At 42.6% G+C, this 27,058-nt stretch overlaps 1 protein-coding gene across 1 annotated transcript; it reads right to left on the bottom strand.

Annotated features, from left to right (window-relative positions):
* Nucleotides 1–360: 360 nt before the first annotated feature.
* SNX18 (sorting nexin 18) lies at nt 361–27,058 on the bottom strand. Its single transcript, XM_017533214.2, has 2 exons — nt 25,202–27,058; nt 361–3,037 (listed from the first exon to the last, which is right to left on the bottom strand). The coding sequence occupies exons 1-2, from the start codon at nt 26,820–26,822 to the stop codon at nt 2,784–2,786; spliced, it is 1,875 nt and encodes a 624-aa protein (XP_017388703.1). The 5' UTR covers nt 26,823–27,058; the 3' UTR covers nt 361–2,783.

Genomic DNA, 27,058 nt, shown 5'->3' with positions numbered 1-27,058 from the left:
AAAATTTAAGACAATTAAAAATCGGCATTTAAGAATCTGCTGTACTGTTGTGAACAAATGCAAAACAACTCTATCAGTAAAGCCTGGGAAAATTTCAATTACTATACTATACATGCACTGGCTTTACATTTCACTTTCGAATGCGTTCCCTCATGCTGGGTGCAAACTGGGTACCTTCAGATATAACAGCCTGGATGGGGAATGAGGTTACCACGTATGGCTGTAGGACCAGTCTCGCTGCATTACAGTTACAACACATAAACAACTCTGCCTAAGTAAAACGAGGCTCAAGTGCACACCCTTATGTTAAACACATCACATATCAGGATTACAAATCATAGAAATAAAGACAAATAATGGCATGAAGGGCATGATAGTTTATTTTAAAAAATTGTACCACACTGATCATGATGACCAGCATACACATGACAATGGCTTTTCTCTTGGATTTAACATTGCAGTATTTTTGCATACTGCAATGTTTCAATAGGACCAAGAACGTTAGAGAATAAAGATCTTAGATGAAAATGAACACTAATAATTCTAGTGTCCTCCCCCATAGAATTAATTTAAATCCCTTATGAATCAGTGGCATTATAATGTTATGTGGTTATGAAGAATGAAAGTTCTCTTAGAAGTAGGCAGCATCAATTTATACTTATGCTTCCTTGTACTTTCATCTTTAGTTTTTATAATTTAAGCTATGTCCACCCTGGCTAAATCATACAATACAATCATACAATACACCTCAGATAATTTCCATCCTACCATTGCACAAGTTTAGTAATTTTACTATTAAAAAAAAAAAAAAGTCAAACCACCATCAAAATAAAGAGGCAAATAAAAGTAATTTTTAAATCATTTGAAAAGCATGGTGCTTATTTGTCCAATACAGGCTCAAACTTAAATGCTATAGCTAGAATTTCCAAACTTCTGCAAAATTAGCATTTATATATACATATGGGTTTTGTTTATAGAACTGTATTTTGTAATCAACGGGTTTTAGAAAACAATATATTTGGTTACAGTTCCACATATCTGTAGTAAATACAAAGCCACATAATGTTCATGATGTTAAATCTGGCTCTAAGTAACCTAAGGTACAAAATTTTGACCAAATATCAAAATTATGATAATCTGATCTTAAAAATTCAACCCATATGAAACTACTTTTTAGAGAGTAAATGTGCTGTTGAGTAATTATTTCAATAACCCTTTTTTATGAGCATCTGCAAACTGATCCTTTTCTTTAATCTTTGTGACTCACCAATATTTCAAAGTGACCTCTTCATTTCCATGTTACTATTTCAGTACCCAGGGATTTCTGAGGCAGCATAAGTTTGACTTTATAAAAACAGTAGATACTTTAACAGTGACAGTTTTTAAATCTGTACACTCAATAATCACATTAGTTAACTCAGCAACTATAAAAACATTGAGATTGTGGCACTGCAAGCCAGAATCTTTTTGTGCTTTTTACATTAAGCTGCTTTTCAATTTTTTTTTGGTATTTATCAGCCATCTGTATTTCCCTTATAATAATAAAAGAATATATTTAAAATAAATTTTAAGGTTAAATGTCCTGGGGGCTTATGAATACTTTTTTTTTTTTAAAAAAAAACACAGTATAAATCAATTATCTTTTTCCTTCAGTATTTGGAATAGCAAAAATTATTTCTGGTCCCTCCTTAAATCAATCAACATCACTTTTCATGACATATAACACTGAAATTTACAGACATCCCTGAAAAATTTTAAGTAAACAAGTAAATCACAGTGGAGTCTCAATCAGTTAACAGTGTAGATCCATTTAAAAAAAAAAAAAAAACTGAATATTAAAAGAAAATCTTCAAGGTAAAAACAAAAACAAAGCTCTCCTAAGAACTAAAGCCAAGTGTGTGTTGTCAATGATTCGATACTTTTATCCCCTGACTGATTTAGACTCCTCCTTCTCATGTTGTAAGACATGTTTGCTGAAATCTTCATGCCAAGCTTTCGGGACGCCTGGGTGAAGAGGCTATGCTACTATTGCATCTAAGGGAATAGTGGCACCATTTCTTCCCTAATAGACTTCATATCCAAAGATGAGCAATGAATCTCACTCCCCTGCATTCACGAGCATCTTATCAGGAGATAATACTTGCTGTGCAAATTGATGACAGCTGATCCTCCCACCCCCACCCCCTACTGCCAATATGAGGTTGTCATCAGTTTGTCAATATATGCACTGGCCTTTCAACTCTTTCAATCAGAAAAGCTGTGACTTACTTTAAAAAGATGAGGGAGGGACTGGGAGAAATGAAAAACCAAGAGTCTAAAGGCACAAAGTCGCATAGCTGCTCTAGTTGGAGTTTGTAAACAGAGAATAGGTCAAATTTAGGTAATCCCAATCTATGAGAGTAAAAAGGCATCCACAGCAGGCCTTTATCCAGCCAGCTTCTTTGAGACCCTTCATGGGTTTTGAGGTCTACAAAGTATGCACTAAAATACCCATACTTCAAAAAGCAATAAGGCAAATAGTATAATCATTATTCCAAAAGTTACAATGGTAGTGTACGCATACATAGTATAATTTAGTTACAATGTGTGGTACTGTTTCTATTATATAACCATATTAACTGTTTATTTCCTACATAATTATAAATTCAGCTGGGTTTCAGTTGAACACAAAACCGTCCTTGTACCACCACTGATAGTTGGCAATAGCTCTTTGATAGCAGTTTTTATTCTGCTGTAGAAATTATCCTTGAACTGAAAAAAGTCCACAATCCAATGTCCAGTCATTAAACACTATCATATTTGTGAAGAGCTTCTTCCAACTTCTGGGTCACTTTCTGGAAAAATATTATTTGTTGTTGTAAGAAATGCTGCATCTGTGATTTAAAGTCTCTTACTCGAATTTGATGGAAGTGATGAATTTCAGCCAAAGTGGCAAAAGAAATAGTGTTACAGCGATCCTGAATGCCGTCAGCCTTCTGCATCTCCATCTTCCCTTCCTCCACGTGTCGCCTACTCTCCTTGACTTTGGTAAGAGCTCCTGTAGTTAAAGATAACAATTAATTAACAACCTACATATCCGAATATCCCACTGACATAACCACATATTAAACAGAATCTTGGGCATTATAAATAGTTGCTCAAGCCACTTTAAATACCTTTGAAATTTAAAGTGAGAACCATAATTACTCATATAAAAAAAAAAGAAGGAATCTGGTTTCTGAAAACATTCTTTGTTAAAATTTCTCTTCAAAAACGAGTGTTTGACATACTGATCAAGTATGTATAGTATCTCATCTCTTCCAAGTATAGAAGCTATACATAAATGATAATAAACTGCAAGGAAATGTCCTTAAGAAGACAAAAAAACTGCAGTTTTCACAGGCTTAACAGGTGTGACATCATTATTTCCACATACATTAAGAGAATTATACTGTTTATAAAAACATCCCATAAAGGATCCAAACCCACTTCCTCAGAATGTCTCACTAAATAATTAAGACTCTTGAACCACTCTCTGAAACAAGTTAGTACCAACACAGGTTGTGTTTTGGAAGATGCTTGGCAATATTGCCAGTCTACAATTGGAGGCCACCCATTAGGGTTGGCCAAGCCCATATCTTGTCATCCAGAGTAAACACCCAGCTGAAAAGTGCCTGGTGAAGGGGTGAATTGCGAACACATGTCTGATTCTGATTTCACATTGCATCAGGAGACCCACACCTGGAGTACAAGGGCCTTAATAAGATTTGCCCCTTTTTTGGAACTATAAGGATCGGTGAGTGTTAACTCTGCCCTAATGATGTCTTAGGAATGGTGCCAGTGATTCCATAATCTCTCGCCAAGAAGTATCAACAGAGGGCATTCCAGGGGAGGAAGTGGGGGATCAACCAATCTGGCAGGTGCCATATGAAGGTAGGCCCTCCCCTGGAAGCAGAGTCATACAAAGACACAAAAGATTGAGGATGTTTAGGGGTAGGAAATAGGCTATTCCTGGGTTCTTGAGAATGAGTGATGATGAAGCTCAAATCACTCGAAAAAAGCCAGCTTAAGAATTCAGATTTCTCAACTCTGCCTAGCACTGATTCCACCAAACTATGCAGAAAGACAAGACAGAATACAGAGAAACAGCTAGTGTGCCTGGCTTGGTAGTCTGAGAACACAGTACTACTGAGGAGAGAACCAGGAACACTGAGTAGGAGGAGGTACAGAAACTGAGAGACTTTGTTTCGGAAATGTTGTTTTACCCAATGGTGAAATACACAAGGGAAGATGCCCTATTTCTACATTTCCTTAAATCTCCTACAGAAAAATATAATATAAATCTAGTACTAAACAAAACCCTTAAAGGTAAAGCAGTATGCTTTTTTGGCATAGTTCAAAGACCTGAGAAAAGAAAAACCACCAACAGGAAACTTCATCCATATATATGTATGTATGTGCAGCTATGCACATAAGTACACATTTATTTTCATTGATTTATTCTAAATGAGATCTTTAAGTGAAAAACGGCGGAGCTCTGAAACAAGAACACATGGGTACTGTAGGTGCACGGAGCATGCAAGCCACACACCACTTCCACCTAACCCATGGCACAGAAGTGTGCTCTGATAGAAAGACCCCTGCCCCAGTTCTACTAAGAAGCCATCACTCTGAAAGTGCAGCCCTTTAAACAGTTCTACTATGGCTGACAGCATCAGCAAAGCACTAAAATATGACTGCTTGAAGAGGAAGACATCTCCCCAACATAAAAAACCAATAATTTCTCGTAAAACATTTATCTTTGTTATATTTGTACAGGTTTCACATTTCATTTACAGAAATTGAAGTTGAAAAGACCAGGAAAATAAAACATGTAAAAACTAGAGGAAAAAAAAATTCAAAAAGACTGAGAATGTGCAGTGATAAAATACGTGTTTTATAATGATAAGGAAGAGAATAGGAAATTAAAGGAGAAAAATCTCAAGTGATTTGACTATATTTTCATCTGATTCCAATCCAAGGTACCTATAGTCCAATGTTCAAATGCTAAGGACCAGTACGCAGGATCCCACATATCCTGATCTGTGTAATGGTTGTTGCCTATATTGGTAATATTCTGCAAGTATTACTTGCTCTAATTACTAGAGCCTGGCTTTTCACCATAGTGAATAGAGTTCAGTAGAGAGAAGTTCTAAAACCTGGCCTTGAATTGTGTGAATGTCAACTAAGTTCCAGCTTGACAAACTCCAAATGAGTTCACCATATTTTGAAAAACTGCATTGTATTATATAGAATTACAGATGTGCATCCATAACAACTAATTTAAAAATCAACAAGTCCATGGCTTGCCATGGTGGCTCATGCCTAAAATCCTGGCAATTCGAGAGGCTGAGGAAGGTGGATGGCTTGAGGCCAGGAGTTTGAGAACAGCCTGGACAACATGGCAAAACCCCATCCCTACGAAAAATGCAAAAAATTAGCCAGACATGGCGGTGCACACCTATACTCCCAGCTACTCAGGAGGCTGGGGCAGGAGAATCACCTGAACCAGGGAGTCGGGGGTTGCAGTGAGCTGAGATCACTACACTGCACTCCAGCCTGGCAACAAGAGTGAGACTCCGTCTCAAAAAAAAAAAAGGAACAAGTCTAAAGCTTTTACAGCTTACCATATCAGCATACATTTTCAAAGCTCTTGGATACAGCAATGACTATTAACATCTCTTAGGCCCCAGGATCTGCCAGCATGTAATACCTTCAAGCTTGCTAAGCATACAGACTAGAGGTGCCAAGAAGAATTTAGGAGTCATTTTTAGCCAGGTGCGGTGGCAGGCACCTGTAATCCCAGCTGCTCGGGAGGCTGAGGCAGGAGAATCACTTGAACCTGGGAGGTGGAGGTTGCAGTGAGCTGAGATAGTGCTATTGTACTCCAGCCTGGGCGACAGAGCAAGACTCCATCTCAAAAAAACACAAACAAACAAACAAAACAAAACCCCAAAGACTCATTATTTTCCCAAGTGTGAATTTATTACGTAAATGACACAAAATGTTGCTGTTTTTAAACTCCCCAAAAGGTTAGGCTCTGGGACAAGAATTTTAATGTGAACATTTACGGAAAGCCTGGCATGTATAGAGCACACTGATAGAACAGCGAGATTGAAACAGGAGCCACACCGCAAAGCACCATCAGGGCAGGCACACTACCCTGACACAAAGTGAAACAGGTCCACAAAGCACACAATTCTGCATAGGAGTTGAACGAGGCTTTCTCCAAGGCACGTGACCAATGTCACAATGGAAAATGCTCAGAGGGCCTGCTACATGCCCAGCACTGCGCTATGGATGGTGGCGGGGTGGAGGGCAGGGAATAGAATATCTGAACAGTAAATGGTAGCTGCTAGAAATAGTAATAACATATGCTAAGGCACTTTCCATCTACTGTTTCTAACCTTCAATACCACTTTACAACAGACATTACTCGTAGTTTTACTACAAGGAAATTGAGGAAGTTACTCAACATCTTTGAGCCTAACAGTCATCCAGTTAACCCAGCAGGAGGCTGAGATGGGATCTGAATGCATAACTGACTTCAAAGCAAACACTACTATTTAGAATAGAACATCTTAGTCTATTTAGAAGAGAAACTGTTAGCTGGGTGTGGTGATGCAAACCGGTACTCCCAGCTACTCAGGAGGTTGAGGCGGCAGAGTCAAAGAGTTCTGAGGCTGCAGTGAGCTGTTATCATGCCACTGCACTCCAGCCTGTGCAATAAAGCGAGACCCTGTCTAAAAAGTTAAAAAAAAAAAATCAAAAAAACTATATAAAATTGCAAATGAAGATATTAAATAGCATACTATAAATGTGCAAACTTGTGGAATAAGGAGAGCTATGTGTAATCAAGAAAGATTATATCTCCATAGAACTGTACCCACAAATGTATAGCAAGTTTTTAAAAACAAAAATAACTTCCTTTAACTGAAATGTAACTCAATTGATTTTCTCCCATACTCACCTTCAAAAGAAAGATAAAAGATGATTGAAAATAAAACAAGTTGATAGTAACATACTTAATACAAATTAAAAATCAAGAGTTCCTGAATATATCCTGAATTGAAGAGAATGGCTGTTAATGTTCAGGATGACAACGCCAAGTGCCTTCCAACATCTGAAGCCAAATAAAAAAGTGAACTCATAAAATATTTTGCAAAGTTTAAAAATATATACATCTTTTCCCAGGAAAATCATTTGGTTTTTAAAAAAATTCATCTCACAACTTTCCAATTAGCTTTTTCTATACACCTTTTAACAAACAGGAAAGGTATCAGTGTTTTCCTCCCTATGAAAGAGATGAGCTAATTATGGAAGTCAATTTACTAGTTTACTGACTAGAAGTAAGTAGAAAAAAAAATGACATCTTTTAAACAGCTCAAGTGATCCATAAACAGAGAGCAAGAGTGCTTAACACTTGGGAACTAACACACAGAACCACTATCTGGGGTTCCCAGGAAGCTTCCCTCTGCCCACCTCTGCCCATTGAGCTCCTAAGCTCTGAGTTCACTCAAAAAGAAAGTGGAAACATATTTTTCCAATAGAAACAGTATTACAAGCATTGGATAGATGTGAGTGAAATAGTATTATGATTAGAAGTAGAATTTGGGTTTTGTTACAAACGGTTGGGTTCTCACAGTTGATCTGACAATGCTCAAACTGGGTATTATGTGTACATATCTTTAGGCTTCACAATTATATTCATATTCAAAATTTTAAACATCACAAGAAAAGCAGCAGGCACAAGTTTCAGCTCTGGCATGTTGGAGGTGGAAACTATTGGAGCAGTTAGATCATTATAGACTTGCTACTTCTAGGATAGCTTTAGAAATTAAGTAATTTGTAGCTGCCTAAGAAACAATGGCAGAGGTACAATGCAACCAGCTGCAGGGCTGTAACAAAGTATGACAGCATTTTTTAAGCATTCTGGCGGCTGCAGTGCCTTGTTTTTTAACCCAATGTGAGGAGCATAAATGAAAACTAAAAACGTTGCCCAGAATCTGAGTAACACAAGGACTACACATTTTTATCATGCAACCAATATGAAAACAGGCAATTACATCAGTGGCTAATTTAGGAGGAATGTGCCCCCTGCCAGCCCCCTCCCCTCATAAACATCATATTGCCACCACACTGCTTTCAAATCAGAAGAGGGAAACAAAAGAATGGGAAAGCAATTATACAAGGAAGTCTAAGGTCAAAAGCACCACTGTTAGAACAAACAAAAGATCCCACAGTACTCATAGTTAGGGGAACAGCTTTAAGATGAAAGAAAACCATAAACAGGTGTAATCAGAAGGAAAAACATTTTCCAATGACAATGTCACTCCAAATTGAAATTGCTTCTTAGGCTAACAGATACTAGGTATCGGTTATCAGTTAGGTGCAACTGGAATAGTATGAGCATATTATGATTTTATTATGAAAAGAAAATGCAGGTGCATATTAAATTCTGAGATTAAGAGGCTGACAATACAGAGCAGTGTGAGTATAATCTTTAAAAACACCAACAATGAAGTATTAACGATTCCAATTCAGAAGAAAACACTATTTACAAGAAGGTAACACATGAGTAACACAGCCTTCCCAAGTTACACAACCAAAAAGAAATTTTTTCTTCTATTTAATTTAAATTGTAGAGACAAGTTTTCGCCAAGTTACCCAGGCCAGTCCCCAACACCTGAGCTCAAGCAATCTGCCCGCCTCAGCCTCCCAAACTACTGGAATCCCAAGTGTAAGCTGCTACGCCCGACCTGAAAATACATCTTAAAAGGAATTTGAAGTACAGGAAAAATAATTATTGAAAGTGAAGTAACAGACTTCAACCACATTCCATGACAGTGATCCCAAACAGGCAAAAGAAGCCCAGAGTGCCCTCCAGGCTGAGCCTCTGACACACTGCAGTTGTTCCTTCCTCAGAGGGTATTCTGTGAAGGAGGTAGAAGGATCCTAGAGTACGCTCCTCCTAAAAAGCGTGAAGTTTTGGTTGAGAGTTCAACTTACTTACTGAATTAGTTGGGTGAATTATTTGAATTCTTCCACAGGACAGAAAGTGCACTCAGGAACTTTATAACCCTGAGGGCTAATTCCTAAAGAAGAAGCAGGAGCCCCAGGACACCTTCCCATCTCTCCAGACCTGGAGACGCCCTCTGGGGAAGGCCAGGCAGAGCTGCTTCCCAGGTGAGAAGGGCAGAGCTGGCTCTCAGATTTTTAAAAAGGTCTTAGAAGAGTTTTTGGTACAGTTATCTCAATTCTACAAGCAAGAGGCTGAGCCACTTGTTCAAAGTCCCACAGCTAATTCATGGCAAAGATGCCACCTCCACCTGCCTGCCAGCCCCAGCATGTCCCAGTCTCCCTTCCAAGCAAGGCATCCTCATTCAGGAGAGCTGTTACCTCTCTGTGGGCATAGATTGAGTGCATTCGGCCTGTGACAAAGCCTTAACCCTGCTACATTGTTGAAAAGGGTCCTTTCCTTTCTACATTTTGAGAGTTAAAAGGAAATTTAAACCAATATTTTTACTTTGCTTTAGGGTTTGTTATTAACAAAACCTCCTAGATTCCCATGCTGATTCTGTACCTGGAAATTTCCCAACAGGGCACATTTTTCATATTAGTGCAATTGCCCAAGCTCAGAGAAAGGTACTCTGCCCCACTTCTCTACCTGTCCCAGCTCCAGAGAAATCCAATGTCCTAAATTCACTTCCATCCCTAACTACCTTTATTCTTTGTATCTAACCAATGCAAGCCATCTCACAGTTTCCAAGGATGCTCAGGCTGAAAAGAGCAAAGCAAGGAATAACTTTGTCCTTGTATAATACACACGTTCTCAATTTTAGAAGTTATATTACTCATGGCTTGCAATGAATATAAAACAATGAAAACAAAAGAATTTAATCATGTGACAAGGTACATTACCTTAAAAGGCTCAAATTTTAAGAAATTAAAAAATATGAATTAGAAATCAGCACCGTTTTCAAAAGCATCACACTACTTACACAGCATATCATTAAACTATTTCCATCAGTAAAAAACTAACACTTAAGAAAGATTTCAATGCTGATTGTTTTCGCATAGGAGAGTAGTGAATCTCTCAAGTCATATAGCCCATCAGCACATATTAAGAACTCACTATAATCTGAAACTCAACGAGCACACTAGCAGATTCACTTGCACTACACTAAACTTTTCTATTCCATGTTCCTCGGCTTCTCATTTGCAGGGAGAAACAACTTTCCTGGAAAATTCTGACCCATCAAAGTGAGACAGCGTTTAAAAAAAAAAAAAAAAAAAGCCCGCATACACTGGACTGCCTCAGGCATTTTAACCAGGCAAGGCCCTGCCCTCCCTTTAAAGAAGCTGTGTGGCCTTCTTATCACTTTCCTTCTTTTCTGCCTACCCCCAAACTCAGGCCCCCACAGGGCTTGGCATGGCTCCGGGAGCTCCCAGCCCAACCCCATCCAGTTCTTGCACCTGAACTTTGCCTTCCTTTCCTCAATCCGATCTCTTATTCTCAGTATGTTTTGTCTCTTGTCTCTTCAAAGACTAATTATACAAAAGGCCCAGTCACTAAGCAACAGGAATCCAAAGGCTACATTTTCTCCCTTAAAAAAAAGAAAGAAAGCACCTTATTTAATTTTGAAATCATGAATATGCCAAAAACATTAACTCAATTTCTGTCTTCCAGGGGCGCTTCCCCAAAAAACAGAAGCCAGGGTGTGCAGAAAAGAACAGGAGACAGGCTGAAGGGCAACCAGGACAGCTGCTTAGAAGTCTCTCAAGACTGGATTCAGCTTGTTTTTCTTCATTCCCTGGCACATGTAACATGCTGAAAGAAAATGCTAATTTGGTAAAAGTGGCCTATTGGGTTCTTACCCTCTCATCACTGGGATCCACACCCTGGCCTTCCCTGCTGACTCCCATTAACTTCTTTCCCCCACCTTTCCTTCCTCCCTGTTGGTCTCCACCTACTTGTTGATTACCCTTTCCCCTCTCTATTCTAATATTTACTTTTACTTTTTCACATTGTTTTGAGCAAAATGTCTCAAAAAGCAAGGCCAGCATCCACCTAAAATATAGAAGTAGGACAGTCGTCCAGCCACGCAATAATCACAGAGGAGCACCTGCTCTGTGCACAACTATGGTCTGCACTTTGCATGTCTCATTTTCTTCTCTTTATCCCTGAAATAACAGTAAACACTGCTCCCATTTTCAGAGGCAGCAAGTGAAACTTAGGGAAACTAAATAATTTTATTCACTGTTCAGCTGCATGTGAACCTGGGTCTGCCCAATTCAGGCAATTCCCTCGGATGTGGCCCAAGGGGGAATGCCTCACCCAGGGTGATCGCAAAGCCCCATACATCAACCTCAAAACACAGCACACGACACCAGTACCCCAAGCCTCCTTGGAGCCTATGCCACTAACATAGGGATGAGCAACCCACAAAGCACCTCCAGACCCTAAATACTATTCCTGCATGGATTCATACTAAGTGGGCTCCAGGTTTGGACCACATTAATAAACTCTGGAGGGTACAAAATTAATACTGAACTCAAGTCAGGGAAAGCAATTTTCTGAAGGGACTCATAAAGGTCCCTAAAGCTAGTAACAATCAAAATTCAAAGAATTTAAAATTCACTTTTAATTCATAAATATAATAAACGACAAAGAGAACTTTTGAACCATTTTGAAAAGGAGGGAAGAGGGTCAAGACAAGCATAGTCAAATGCAAAAAGAAAAAACCTGGTTGCTTGATGATTTAAAAAAAAGAAATCACATAAAGAATTCAGGCCTCTAAGCTTGATTTCGTTCTGAAGATCATTAGTCTGTTCCAGGTAAAAGTGTTGTTATATTCTAATTAAGTACCTCTTCTAGCCTCATTCAGCAATCACCTAATGTCTAAGGGAAGAATAACATTCAGTTTGAATACAAACATTCACTTGAGTATAAATACCTTAAAACATGATTACTTTTACTTACTATGCATATATATTCATACAGGTTGCCTCATTCCAAAAATGAAGAGAGAAATCACATGATTGTACCTCTTGTGGTTTATTTGGTAAAACTGTTTCTTGCTGAGTAATTTTAAATATATAAAAAAGGTGTTCTAGCTTATAATGAATATTAAATATGTGATAAAATTACCAGAGTAACAGTTTCAGGAGAATTCTGAAAACACGGTGTCATTATTTAAGAAGTGTTTTTGGGTATGATGGCTAAAATGTTGATTTGCCTATAGCCAAGCAAAGATAGATGAAGACTTTTAGAATAAGAAAACCATGTATTGTTTCTTTTCATAAAGATCTGATAGCCATAGAATCTTAATAAGGTAGACATAATATCCTTGACAATGCTGACCATACAATAAAACTTAAAAAAAACTGATTTTGTAAAGTAAAACTCATGTAATGGTTCAAATTCAGAGAATACAAATTGATGCCTGAGGTCTGGAGTGCCTAGTTCTTTAATTACCCGAGACATGTGCACGGATACTGGTCTCTACCAAAAAGGCAACAATAGGTATGTTTGCAAGCTGCCAACACTTTTGACACATGACATACAACAAGCATATCTGTAACCAAAGAAAAGAGTGAACTTTGGAAAGTATCTTTAATGAAAGGTAAAACTTTATTTTCTTTTTTTCCAGAAAGACAAAAGGAGACCCAAGCCAAAATAAATCTAAATAGAAGCTGCTAAAATAAATCTAAACAGATGTCCTTCTAGATGGGATCTGGAGGAGAGTAAAGTGGCCCCCGCTCTTTAGTTAGAAGAGATGCCAATGCAAGGTGAGCCACACACACAGAGCCCAGGCACTTACGGGACCCCATCTGAGAGCTGTGGTTCATGCTGGAGTTAGCAGAAATGCAAAGAATGCATTTCTTGTTTTCAAATACTTCTCCAGTTTTTATCTGAAATTGTAAACTCCGTTGTCCCAATTGCCACATAAGCCACGGTGGTACTGACCGGTGAGCAGCACAGCACTCATTGTTATCCTGAGTGCCGCTTCACATCCCTTTACCATCAGACGATCAGACGCTGTGGAGATAATTCCTAAATCAGCTATTTTAAACCTAAGGACACTCCTTACTCCTGTGGTTTTCCTGCTGCCTTGCGCTGGCAGCGCCCAGGTATCCGGTGACTGTGAGTCTTCACTCTGACCGCATCTGGACTTCCTTGTATGAAATCATAAATAACCAACTAAAGACAAAACAAAGCACCTAAAAATGTATCACATTTTAAAATATACGTGAAATACAAGTCATAAAACATGAAAATTTGCAGATTATCCATGCTAACATCTATTCGTATTTAAAAATGTCTTGCTGCAGACAATAGGTGGCTTTTGTGAAAATCACAAATGTCAATATAACTGAACACAATAAAAGACCTGGAAAATAGGATTTTCTAAGACTCCCTTCGGCCCCATTCATTGTCTTTCCTTTTAATCCTGCTCCTCTTCTCAGTCTGCCTACTTCTTCTACACTGGCTTCACTACTTCCTGTCACCCAAACTTAAAACCTCTAAGGTAACACTAGATTTCTCAGGAGAGCCAGTGCCTCACCAGGTCCTGCCATGCTACTTAGCAGGTATCTCAGGTTCACCTGTTCCTTTCCAAAGCCACCTTTTCACCTGGACTACCCTAAGAGCCTCCTCATCTCTGCCCACCAACAGGAGTAACTCCCAAAATCCCTGCCTCAGGAAGCCAGGCTGCAATGGTGAAGGATGCCTCCGGGAACTCACAGTTTAAATTTCTGTGGTTTGGCCAGGCAGGGTGACTCATGCCTGTAATCCCAGCACTTTAAGAGGCTGAGGCAGAGGGATCACCTGAGGTCAGGAGTTCGAGACCAGTCTGGCCAACAAGTGAAACCCCATCTCTACTAAAAATACAAAAAATTAGCCAGGTATGGTGGCAGGCACCTGTAATCCTAGCTACTTGGGAGGCTGAGGCAGGAGAATCACTTGAACCCGGGAGGCAGAGATTGCACCACTGCACTCCAGCCTGGGGAACAAGAGCAGAGCTTCATCTCAAAAAAAAAAAAAAAAATTCTGTGGTTCAGTTCCTGTCTGTAAAATGGGGAGAAGAAGAATGTTTCCCTCAAAAGCTCCTATGAAGCTTAAGGAGATATAATGAATATAAAATACAAAGCATCATGCCTGGCACACAGGAAATCTTCAAAACATGTTAGCTATTTTAATTACAATTAAATGTCACTCTTCAGTTTGAAACCTTTAGTGACTCCTGGCTGCCTGTAGAATAAGTCAATGTTCTAATAAGCATATTACGTATTGTAGTGTAAAAAGCACCAGTCTCAAGTTAAGGCAAATAACGTACTCAAATCCTAATTCCCCTCATTAGCTCTGTGACCCTGGGAATCACTTAACTTCCCTGAGCCTCAGTTTTCACAGCCACCAAGTGGGATGACACCACTTTGGGGGAGTTAAAAACTGTACTGCATTAAATAATGTCACCCTAAAATCCACATGGAATCTTTGACTGTGACCTTTTTTGGAAATACGGTTTCTGAATACGTAATTAGTTAAGGTAAGGTCATTCTGGATTAGGGTGGACCCTAAATCTAGGACAACTAGTGCCCTTAAGGGAAGACACAGAGACAGACACACAGGAAGAATGCCACATGAGGATGAAGGCACAGGCTGAGGTGATACAGCTGCAGACCAAGGAACACCAAGGACTGCTGGCAACCACTAGAAGCTGGAGAGGCAAAGGAGGAGTCTCCCCTAGAGCCTGTGAAGGGAGCATGGCACTGCCACACTGTCCTTCCAGACTTCTCATCTCTAGAACTCTAAGAGAATCCATTTCTGTTGTTGTAAGCCACCCAGTTTGTAGGAATTTGTTACAGCAGCCATAGGAAACTAATGCAATAGATAATAATTAATGCTGAAAAATATTTTTGCTGAAATTAATGCTGAAAAAAATATTTTTCTGCACGATCAGCTATCGTATTAATAACATAGTTACTCCATGTTACACACGAGGAAACAGAGCTCAAGGCTGCACAGTGAAGTTGGCAGGTAGTCAAACCCAACTGGTTTTAGTCCATGCTCACAATCACTCTGCTGTCTTACCCCCTCCTGCGTGGAATTAAGACAATGTACTGCTTCTGAATTTTCTATTGGAGAAAAAAAAAGACATATATAAAATGCTTGGAATACTGCCTATCACATAGTAAGTACTCAATAAACAGTAGCCACTCCCACTCCCCTAACCTGCTTGTCCTCCAAGTCAAGGGTCAGCAAACATTTTCTTTAAGAGCCAGACAGTAAGCATTTTAGGCTTTGCAGGTCAAGAGGGAAAACTGAGTTTATTATGTAGGTACTTAGAGAACCATTAAACACAGAATCATTAACAAATACAAAAACCATTCTTAGCTCAAACACAGGTGCCTAGTGACTCTGGCCCGTGGGCTGTAGTCTGCAGTCCCCGCTCCGGGCCATCTCCAGGCATCTCTATTGGTGACCCAGAGCCTCCCATTTGCAGCTTATTTTGTACTTCTCCCTGTCCCTTACCCCACTCTTGCAGCCAAGCAGCCCCTTCTGTGTTCTCCTCTCACCCCCATGGATACTGCCCCCATTAGGACGTTATGTGAGAGCTCTGCATTTCACTTAACCCCCAACCACGTTTTACACCTGCCACCAGGACGTGCCCATCTAAAGCAGGCCTGACCATGTCAGCACCCCATTTGATCTTCTGTGTTTCCTCCATCACCTCCGACAGCAGCTCTAAACACAGCAGCACATCAAAAGCATGTGAGGAGCTTTTCAAAGAACATCAATGTCTAGGCAGCACAGACATTCTGATTCAGATCCAGGGTGGGGCCCAATTTTCTGCTGTATCCCCTCAGCGGCTGGTTCTGAGAGGCTGCCAGGACTGATCCCATACGGTTCAGCCCAGAATGCCCTTCCCCCACTCTGCCTGCCTGGTAAACTTCCACTTGTTTTCAAAACTCTTCTTAGACTGAGACTGGCAGAAGCCACCCCTGAACCCTCCCATCCACTCCCATAATTACTCCCTCTGTCCTATTTCACATCATGGTAGATGTCCACAATTGTGTGTCACACGGTATAGTGACAGCTCCTCACTTCAATGACCTGAGCACTGGATACCTCGCTTAACAACTACTGTATGCTTATCAAGCCTATCCTAAAGCATTTCAAGATGAGGAGTGCACTTTCCACCTATGCTCCTCCAAAAGTCACACTGTGACCATGTTTCAAATGGGGATTCCAAATGCTGCCCATTCAAGCCTCTAACACAAACTGACAATTCCCTTCTATCTCCTGGACTCCCATGCACTGTCCTATTCTCAGCACTAAGTTAAATCTACCTTTTGTTTCAGTCCTCTGTGCACACATTCTACCCCCTCGTGGAGCTGAGTGAGCCTTCCTGGAGGGCAGGTACCTACTGCTCCACACATGAGCTCAGTGCTCCATGTGTATCCAGGTCAATCAACAAGGTTGAATTTGTTCTCTGGAGCTTATGCTCTGAATTAAGCAAATGAGACTCCAGTAAAAATATAACTAAAACTTACCAATGAGGAAAATGTGTGTGTGTGCATGCATAAGTTTAAACACCAAGAATCAATATAAAGTGAAATCATGAGGCATACAATATTAATTTTCTGGTGCCTTAAGCATTTGCAAACTTCCTCTCCCCTCCCCAATGAATTATGGAAAGTCATCTCATAAACACATAATTCTAAGACTTTTAAATCACTCACATGTTAATGACTTCATCCATAAAATACATCCAGATTATATCTTTACTTCCTGTACACTTTTAGACTGTTATCCATCATAATACAAATGGAAAAACAAAACATCTTATAAATCTATTTCAAGATCAACCAAGTGGCTACTGAGTGCCTACTTTATTAATTCAACAAGAATTCATTAAGTACTTGCTACACATATATAAAACAGTATTTAACAGCTATACAACGCAGGAACATAAAAACATAATTCACACACTAATAACTGAGCACTGCATATGACGATTATTCACAAAAGGACTACAATCCAAGGGGGATAACTCCAAGGAAGGGGACTAGACCTGAAGCTTGACAATGCCTGTGTTGGGGGTGGGGGTGGGGGGAGAATGCGTGAGACCCATCTACCTAAAGGAAGAAAACTCAAGTCCTGATTGCCACTCCCCATCCCTGTTCTGACAATTCTTATTGTCGGCCAGGCCAAAACTGTGGAGTCACCCTTGATGACTCCTCTTTCTCTGGCATGCCGCATCCTTCACAATCCCATCCCTCAGGAAACCTGTTGATTCTACCTTCAAAATATATCCAGAGGGGTAGCCCCACCACCACCTCTGTTGTCTTCACTCTGGTCCAGGCCAGCAGCATCTCTCACCCGGATTACTGGAGTATTTCCTACTGGCTCCCTGATTCCATCCACCTTTGACTGCCTTACGCCATTCTATTCTCATCGCTCTGGAGTAAGTCTGTTAATATGTCCAGCTGGATGTCATACCTTGGCTCAAAACCCTGTAATTGCTTCCATCTGACTTGGGCTTTCATTCCAAGTCCTAACAGTGACCTGCAAAGCCTTGCAAATCTGACTTTCCATGACCTCATCTCCTACTAGGATCCTCTTAACTCCAACCACCTGGCCTTACTGTCCCTCAGCCTGCCTGGCGCATGCCCACCCCAGAGCCTTACTTTAGTTATCCCCTCTGCCTGAAAAGCTCTCCCCTGAGGATACCTGCTTGGATGACTCCCCCGACTCCAAAATGATTCAGGTCTCACTTAAATCTCACCTTCTCAATGAGACCGACGTTGAGCATTCTTTCCAGTACTTCATCCTGCCTCCCATGCCCTCCTTTCCCTGCTCTACTTTTTTCTCCTAGCACATACCGAACTCCAACATACATTAAAACTTACTTCCTGTGTTTGTTTTTCAATGAGAGTCTCCACCCTGCTAGACTGCAAGTTCCACAAGGGTGGGGATCTTTGTTTTGGCCACTGATGCAACACCAGTATCTTGAATAGTGCCTGGACAATGATGGGTACATACATATTTGTTGAATAAAATCCAGTTTATCTTTTAGAGGGTTCTACGAATAAATCTAATGATTTTAGCTCCCCTACCTTCACTGTCCCGTTACCTGCTAAAGAACAATTTATTTAGCAGAAGAGGAAAGTCAAATCACAGTGAGAGATAAGTCATAAGAAAAGGTACAGAAATGACATGTAAACTAAAATTCATTCAAATTGAAGTTTAATCAAGCTATAAGATCAATATCAGAGGCCAGGTGTGATGGCTCACACCTGTAATCCCAACACTTTGGAAGGCCAAGGTGGGTAGATTGCTTGAGGTCAGGAGTTCAAGATCAGCCTGGCCAACATGGTGAAACTCTATCTTTAATAAACAAATACAAAACGTAGCCAAGTGTGGTGGCACATGCCTGTAATCCCAGCTACTCAGGAGGCTGAGGCAGGAGAATCGTTTGAACCCAGGAGGTGGAGGTTGCAGTGAGCCGAGATTGCATCACTGCATTCCAGCCTGGGCGACAAAGGGAGACTCCATCTCAAAAAAAAAAAAAAAAAATCATAATTTATCTCTTTGGTGGTCCTATTAAATTGGGTCAGAGAGAAGTTGCTCCAGCTGTCTACCATACCACAGTTTTGGAACACCTGGGAACCCTCACCAGGAGGCAACAGGCCACTTTCACACTGGAAGTACCTAATGAGGTAAGCCTGCAATGCATGTTCATTGATCTCAACTAAATGTGCATAAATGCTCTTTCACATCAATTAATAAGGGCTTTTCAGGTTCCCAGATAACAGTCACATAAGCAGACAGAACACTATTAAAACTAGCCTGAAACAACATCTAAAAGTTTCCTGCATACTTAAAACTACTCTTATTTATTTTAGAAGTCAACTAACAAAATGGTACCTGGGAAATCATGAAGCTCACTTTTACAGATGAGGAAACTGAAGCTCAGAAACATTAAGTGATTTGCACCAGAATATAAGTGATATGGGTTGGGGGAGCCAGCAGGAGACAATTTACATACATTCTTCAAGGTAAAAACCGCAAACCAGTGATTGCAAATAACATCTACATTTATCCCTATTACCATTACTTCTGGTGTGTAATACAGGGCAAACTGTTTAAAGTACATATTTAATTGCTAAAGACTTTAGGCTTTTGTACTTTTGCCTGCCATTCGGGTGGCAATAGGTTGCCAGGAAGAATGATAAAATTACTGGAATTGTCCTTCAAAGGAGAGTGCCCTTAATTTTATTTTTTATTTTTACTTTTATTTTTTTAAGAGACAAGGTCTCACTGTGTTGCCCTGGCTGGATTTGAATTCCTGGCCTCAAGTGATCCTCCTTCCCTCAGCCTCTCAAGTAGCTGGGATTACAGGTATGTGCCACCATGCCTGGCTGCCTTCTCCTTTTAAATTAACCCAACGATTTTTCAAAAATAAACATTTAGTGACTAGCTACTATGAACTATAACATTTAATTCTCATGCTGACCTTGTGAGGAAGTGCCCCCGCTTGGCCAAAGATAACTGAGGGTTATGCAGGTTAAAGTAACTTTTCCAAAACTCCCCCACGCTCACACACTGGCCTTCTAGAGCTCACGCTGGTCCAGACAGGCCAGCTCCCACTGCGACAAGGCTCTGCGCTCACGACTTCTCGGCTTGGCATGCCACCCCTTCACTGGCACAGCTCCCTCAGCAGACCCAGCCCCATCTCATCCCCTTGGTGCAACTCCAGGCAGACTAGCCCCTCAACCAGGCTCTCAGAAACCTGGCACAGGGAGCTGCCGAGGCTAGCTGACCTGTCTTTACCACCAGTCCAAGAACTCACTGAAGACCAGAGGCCTATTCACCCCTCCTGCAGACACTGGCAGACGGGCAGATTCTAGTCTGTGTTGTATAAACGTGGGAATATGATACAAGTCTGCCTTCCAGATATAACTGCATCAAACGGAGCTCAGCGTTACTCTGCCACTTTATAATCCTTTAGTTAATGATAATGGAGCTTCAAAAATATGCGGCAAATTAAATCTAACTTGATATTTAAACTTAGATTTAAAAATACATGAGGCAATACAATAATAGCTTTTTATTCAGCCCAAAAAGAAGGAACATATTAGTTTAAGGGAAGTGTTTCTAAGAGAATCACAGAACTTCTCACTTGTTTTGAGTTCTGGCATCATGCTTGGAAGTCCTAAGATGACCACACAGGATGGCATTTCTGAACAAGGAAACCCCATAGGCTCCCTGAGTTACTGGGAGAAGGTGGGTGGGAGTGCAGGTCCTCTGCCTCCTTCCAATCTCACTGATCGGTGTGACTCTGAAGGCTTTGCAGCTCAAAAAAGAAGTCTGAGAAACCCGTGACAGGGTGGTATGAGCAGTGACCACACCCAGTTTCATGCCCAACTGTCCTTGGCCAATCACATTTATATTTTAACCAAGGAACTGAGCCATGTATTTCGAAAGCCCCAAAGGTTACCTTATTGTCACTAAGAAAACACAAACTGGGGGCAAAGGCTAAGCAGCCCCAGATGTGTTCTCTAAAAAGACTTCACATCTTCCTACATAATAGCTGGGGTAAATGCAGGGGACAGGAAAAATGGGTTTAACTAAGATGGAGTGAAAACAAAAAGGATGAACGGCCTCAACTCTATTCCAGAGGTTTCAAAAATAAGGATGAATTTGCTAACAGCCCTGACTTCTTGGAGCTTTTCTCTGTATTCCTGGCACCACCCTTTCAGGGCTATTTTTAGCTACAGGAGAATGGGAAGCAGACAGGGAAGGTCTTAGTGTGGACCAGCCGTACCTTGTGTGCCCTGCTGGGACTCCAGCTATCTTTAATTAATGTCTGAGGGACATCAGGTCAACTCTACTAGTGGTAAAAGGAAGCACAATGGTGAAATTCTACCCAGCAAGACTGATAGGCCCACTACTGGTATACCATTCCTGAGGTCCTGGCACTGTTTTTTATTGAAAAAGGGCTATATCTGGAACATTTAGAGAGCAATGAAGTAGATTCTGCATATTTAAGAGGACAGAAAACAGGACTGCTTATGTACTTATTTAGTCCTGCCTCCCTGCTTCACACAACCCAAACTGACAAATCAATTTAACACGATTTTACACCTTTTCTCTGGAATAAAGACATTTCACTTAAAGTAACTCCCTCTAGTCATCTATATTTAGTCCAAATTCCTAAACAAGAATGAAACCAATACTTCTCATAATCTTCTACAGTCTTTCCTTTTTGCAACAGCCCCATGAGGTAAACCTAAAGCTTTTAAACCTCAATTTGCTGCCATCCAGATTTAGCTTTATTAAATATTACAGATCCATCGTATCTTTGGAAACAAAACTGAATATGCCAAGAAACTAATAATAAAATACATTCCTCAGTACAACCCCAAACTCACCAACATCAGGAATTTGGTATACTGCAGACAGGCATGATAAGGAGGGAGAAGATAAAATACTAACACTTTTGGAAAAAAAAAAAAAAAAAAAATACCAGGACCACAGGGGTTACATATTGGTAATAAACGTGCACACTGCCTGGTCGGGATCAATGAGCTCGCTATGAACAAAGAACTTAAAGGACTCTTGTTAGGTCAAAGCCAAACACAAATAAAATCACAACAGATTCTGAATTCCCATCTAATGTACCGCAAACTACAGCAAACTGCCATCTTTCTTCATGCAATTCCATTAACCTACATAGTTCTGTTTATCTAAAACTCCATTTGTTGACAGAAAAAAATCAAAATTCCAGAATTCTCTTTTAGCTGAAGGAACTATATGGCTTTCTTCACTATTGCAGAAAGTATGTACACTAAAACCATTATTGAAGGATGGGTTCAGTATTCAGTATAGTCAGGAAAATGTCAGCCCTCCATATTTAAGAGTATTTGGGTTTTCCACCCTCATTTTGTAGCTGGGTTCTCACCAGGATGGCCTCAAACATCCATCCTGAAAGGAGTGTTGTTTTCTGAATGGGACACAAAGGCACACTGCAAGAGATGCTCACACTACTGAAATGTCACTCGGGTTGAATGCCTGGGAAGTTCGGCAAAGAAGGATCTTGCTTCCCCCTTACCAGTTTGTATTAATTAAGCCTATATGGTAAGGAGGAGATACCATGAGATGACCAAGTAAAAATGAAGCTATAAGGAAAGCACATCAAAAGATAATAATTTGCTGGAGAAACTTACGATGGGGTTGATAGTTAAACCACAGCCAGCAGTTTAACACAGCACTGTTCAATAGAACTTTCAGCATTGACAGAAAGTTCCATCATCTCTGTTGACCAACAATCAGTTCCTTAGTCACATCAGCCAGATTTCAAGTGTGTAACAGTTGGGGTGGGGGAGGTAATGGAACTGAGATGCTCTTTACAACCACAAGTCCTGAATACACTCAAAAAGCTTTACCCTGTCTTACGATGTTTGTCTCATCTATGCTCCTAAAAATGGCCTACATCCACATCCTTGAGAAACACTGGCTGTAAGCAAATGCTTTCAGCCTTAAGTATTGCGCACTGTCACTTTAAACAGTAGTACTTTAGTCTAAAGACATGTCATCTAGGGACACACAGGCTCACTGTACATTACAACCAAGGTTACAGCAGAAACAAACTATACTGAATATCAACAGCTGTTTTTTATGAGGTCGATAGAAAGAGCAAAGTTCCTAGAGGTTATGTTTAGTGCTCTTGAATCTGTTTAAGCCATATAAAATGATACTGGTTTTAATGAAGGAAGTTTTTCAAATCCCAAGTGACAGGAGACAAATCCAGTTCTATAATTTAAAAAAGATAATCTAGGCCAGGGATGGTGGTTCACACCTGTAATCCCAGCACTTTGGGAGGCTGAGAGAGGAGGATTGCTTCAGCCCAGGAGTTAGAGACAACCCTGGGCAACACAGCCAGACACCTGTCTCTACAAAATAAATAAACAAACCATACGTTTTTGTTTTTTATTTTAGGCACAGGGTCTTGATCTGTCACCCAAGCTGGAGGGAAATGTTGTGATTATGACTCACTGCAACCTCAAACAAATTACTGGCCTCAAGCAATCCTCCAGCCTCAGCCTCCTTAATAGCTAGGACCATAGGTATGAGCCTTCATGCCACACTAACTTCTTTATTTTTTGTAGGCACAAGGGTCTCACTGTGATGCCCAGGCTGGTCTCAAATTTCTGGCCTTAAAGCAATCCTCCTGCCTCGGCCTCCCAAAATGCTGGGATTACAGGTGTGAGCCTGGCCATAACCAGATGGCTCAAAAGACTAAGAAGACCATTGCTGTAAACTCAAAATAGATATTAGAACACACACCATAACTCTTCTAATACATAATTTCAAAAGCAGGGCACTGGACAAAGGCTGAGTGCAGGGTGTGATTGACAGTGAATGAACTGATACCAATCTAAAGTACACAGACACCAGCAGCCCAGCACACATGTCCAAGTGTCTGTACTCGGTTCCCTCCTTTCAACTATTTACCGACAGTCTGCGCAAACTCACAGAACTGTGTGAAAGGGCAGCCAGCACAGGTCCAGAATGATGTAACACAATGGAATTTAAATGCTAAGTTCCTCCATTAAAGGCTTACAAAGTCAGTTCCACCAACACCAGTCAAAAAAGTCAGATTCATAACAATGTATGTTTTAAAAAAAAAAAAAAAAGGGGCATAGGGAATGTAGGGAATGTAAATACAGGTTTAATATAGGCCAACAGCAGTATGACTGCACAAAAAGCGAATTCAGTATTAGACTGCATTTACAAATTGCAAATTGCCAAGAAAGTTATTATTCTCTACTAAAATTAGTACTGATGTCCAGGGTACTCCATTTCAGCAGCAGCACAAGTTTCAAAGCCTTTGATCATTGCCCCAGCAAGCCCCTTCCCCAGTAAGAGTCAGAAGACCAGTCACACATTTGAAAAGGGAAGGAAAGAAGCAGAGAGGAAGGAAGCGAGACTGCTGTCTCCAAATGTCTGAAGGCGGCTCCAGGGAACAGAAAGACAATCAAGGAAGGCAAACTTCAGTTCAATACAAGGAAAGACATGCCAGATATCAGGGCTGCTCATAAACAGACTGGCCCACCAGAAAACCAGCCAGCACTCATCACTAACGACCAGACCGGCTCAGAAAATGTAGGTTTTCCTGCTCAGGAGGTGGGACTGGATGACTCCCTCTGCCCAGCCGCCCCTACAGTGGACTTTCACAGGCAAGACTGCCTCCCTAACTCCCACACCTCCCCATTCTTTCAATCAAGGCATTCTATCAGAATGCGCATTAGTGAGAAATGTTAAGACAAGCACTACTGCTATATTTTATTTTTTTAATTTGCAAATTCCAGTGCTTTAGCAAAGGTCAGAGACACTAACAACTATTAATAACTCATTAGCTCTGACAGTTGGACAGCTAACTCACTGGGATACCAGTAACACTGCTCTCAGGTACAGTACTCAGATTAGATTCACTCTATGTGGTATCTCTATACAATGCTCCTAAACAATGTTCTCAATTTCAGTACATTAATAGAATCCAAACTCAAAATGAGTACGCTCTTCCTGAAATTGGAATGAGCCTTTTACTTCACTTCGCAAAGGCTGCAGGCAAGAATTCTTTGCAGGAAGCTCTTTAGCTCAGAGAATTATCTCAATTCCTCTACCAAAGCAGAGATGGAGAGGTATGGAAGGGTGAAAGCAGACTTCTCTCTTTATTTGCAGACACCGGTTCTTCCCCATTATTTCGTCACTTTTTGAAACCCACCACTAAGTGACAGTGCACTGTGCAAACAGATGCCTAACATGGTTGGGTCTCCTTCTAATTCTACCCTAGTCTCAAGATTACAGATCTGAGCAGCTCATGACTCAACTATTCAAACTCTAAAATGATAGCACTGTCGTCAAAGGTACTCTTTGAACCTTCCAGGAAGAGTACTCACTCCCTACTGAGAGATACTCGAGGAGGAAGCTGCCTGTCGAGCAATCCACCTTCCACTCTAGGGAAAAGACCCAGGCGTCCACGTCTTTGCTCGCTTCCCCACCTGTAGAATATGACTGAGTATGAAACCCACAGTGGTACTGATGTCAAAGTCACCCCTTTCAGCATGCACAATACACTCCATATCGCCTGCTCTAAGGGCCAGGGTTTACCTTTCTGAACGTGGATGATGTCCGGGAAGTTGGCCAGATGCCCCTGATACAGAGCTAATAAGTCCATGACGGGGTCCAGGTCCTGCCTGGGCTGCTCCGCGAAGAGCTCGCCGATGGCATCATAGGCATCTCCGGTGAAGGCGATGGCCTGGTTCAGGCCCACCGAGAAGGCCTGCTGGTCCAGCTCAAAGGCCTGGCTGAGGCCGCGGAAGGACTGGCCCACTTTCTGATACTCCTTCTTGAAGCCGGTCACCTGCTTGCGCGCGAACTCGTTGGCCGTGTGGTTGAGCTGCAGCGCGCTGTCGTCCATCTTCTTGGTGAAGCACTTGAAGCCGTCGATCTTGCTCTCCACCTCCTGCAGGTCAAGGGCAGCGGCGGGGGGCGTGCTGAGGGTCAGGAAGAAGTTGGCGCCCACCATCTCGTCCTTCTCGGCCTTTCTTTTGCCCTGCTTCCAGGCTTTCTCGTCGGTGCTGCTGGGGCATGTCAGGAAGTGCTGGAAGACGTCGCACTGCGCCAGCACCGGGTGGCTGGCCATGTGGTTCATCCACCAGATCAGGCCCTTCCTGCGCTTGGAGATGAAGTCCTCCTCGAAGCGGCCGGTGGCCTGCTTCTCGGGCAGGTGGGGCACGGAGATGACCGGGAACTTCTCCGCCAGGCGCGCGTAGAGCCAGTCGAAGTGCTTGTAGCGCCGATGCACAGGCACCTGCGTGTGCGTAGGCACTAGCTTATAGGATATGTAGCTCTTCATGCCCTTGAACTTGGTCTGCTTAGTGGGGTCGTCGATGGTGCACTGGAACGGGTAGGGGTTCTCCTGCCACTCGGGGCCGTAGGGCCCCAGCACCACGCACAGCTTGTCTCCGTCCTTCACGAAGCCTGACGCCTCCCCCAGCACGAAGGCCTCCCCGCCGGACTTGACGAAGGTAGAGAAGCGGTTGAGGTTGCGGCTCACGGTGGCCGAGCTCTTGGCCCCCGACGCGTGGTGCTGCGGGGGTGCCGAGCCGCCGCGGGAGCCGAGGGACAGGTCGGAGCGGGTGGACAGGCGGTAGCGGCCGGCTGCGCCCACGCCCGCCGAGGACGAGCCGTCGAGGTCCGGGTATGCGCCGCTGCCCAGCGCGCCCGGCTCGTCCGCCACCGTGGAGCTGTCGTCCCACTCGTCGTCCCAGTCATCGTCGCTGCCCTGGCTGGCCTGGTAGCCGCCGTACAGCTGCTGAGGCGACGGCTGCAGGGCGCCCCCGCCGTACGGGAAGCCCGCGCCGGGCGGCTGGAAGGTGCTCGGAGGCGGCGCCTGCTGTGGCTGCAGCAGCGGCTGGAAGGCGTCGGGCGGCGGCTTGAAAGAGGCGGGCGGCGCGGCGGGCAAGGGCTCGAAGCCCCCGGGGGGCACATTGGCGTAGCGGGCCGGGGCGCCTGGGCCGCAGTCTCCCGCCGGGCCGGGTTCGGGGGCACGGATCACCTGCACGTAGGAGGCAGGGAAGAGGCCGCGGTCGCCGCGGCTGTTGACCCCCTCCAGCCAGCCCTCGATGTCCTGCTCGCTGCACAGGCTCAGCACCTCGTGCTCCCGCAGCGAGATCTCGCCCGGATTCTCCGACCTGAAGTCGTACAGCGCCCGGGCGCGCAGCGCCATGCTCCCGGCGCCCCGAGCCGAGGCTCGCCTGAGGGGCCCGCGGTGCTGCTCGAGCCCTGGCGCGCGGACTGGGGCTCGGGAGGCGGTGCACCCACGCTGCCCGAACCCGCCAGTCGCGCCCTCCGCGCGGCTCGGCTCGCAGCACCTCCGCTTCCCAGCGCCGACTGCCGCGCTGGGCCGCCGCCGCCGCCGGTCGGGGGCGGGGCCCGCGGCCTCCCACGTCTCCAGCTGCGCTA

Source organism: Cebus imitator, unplaced genomic scaffold (assembly GCF_001604975.1).
Source record: "Cebus imitator isolate Cc_AM_T3 unplaced genomic scaffold, Cebus_imitator-1.0 Scaffold80, whole genome shotgun sequence".
In the NCBI taxonomy this organism is placed as follows: Eukaryota; Metazoa; Chordata; class Mammalia; order Primates; family Cebidae; genus Cebus; species Cebus imitator.
This window is presented reverse-complemented; position numbering and strand designations above follow the sequence as displayed.

Coding starts and splice junctions, on each gene's coding strand:
- SNX18 (XM_017533214.2), bottom strand. CDS start 26,822: ATGGCGCTGCGCGCCCGGGCGCTGTACGACTTCAGGTCGGAGAATCCG. Junction 3,038..25,201: donor CATCATCCACGTTCAGAAAG/GTAAACCCTGGC, acceptor CTTTAACTACAG/GAGCTCTTACCAAAGTCAAG.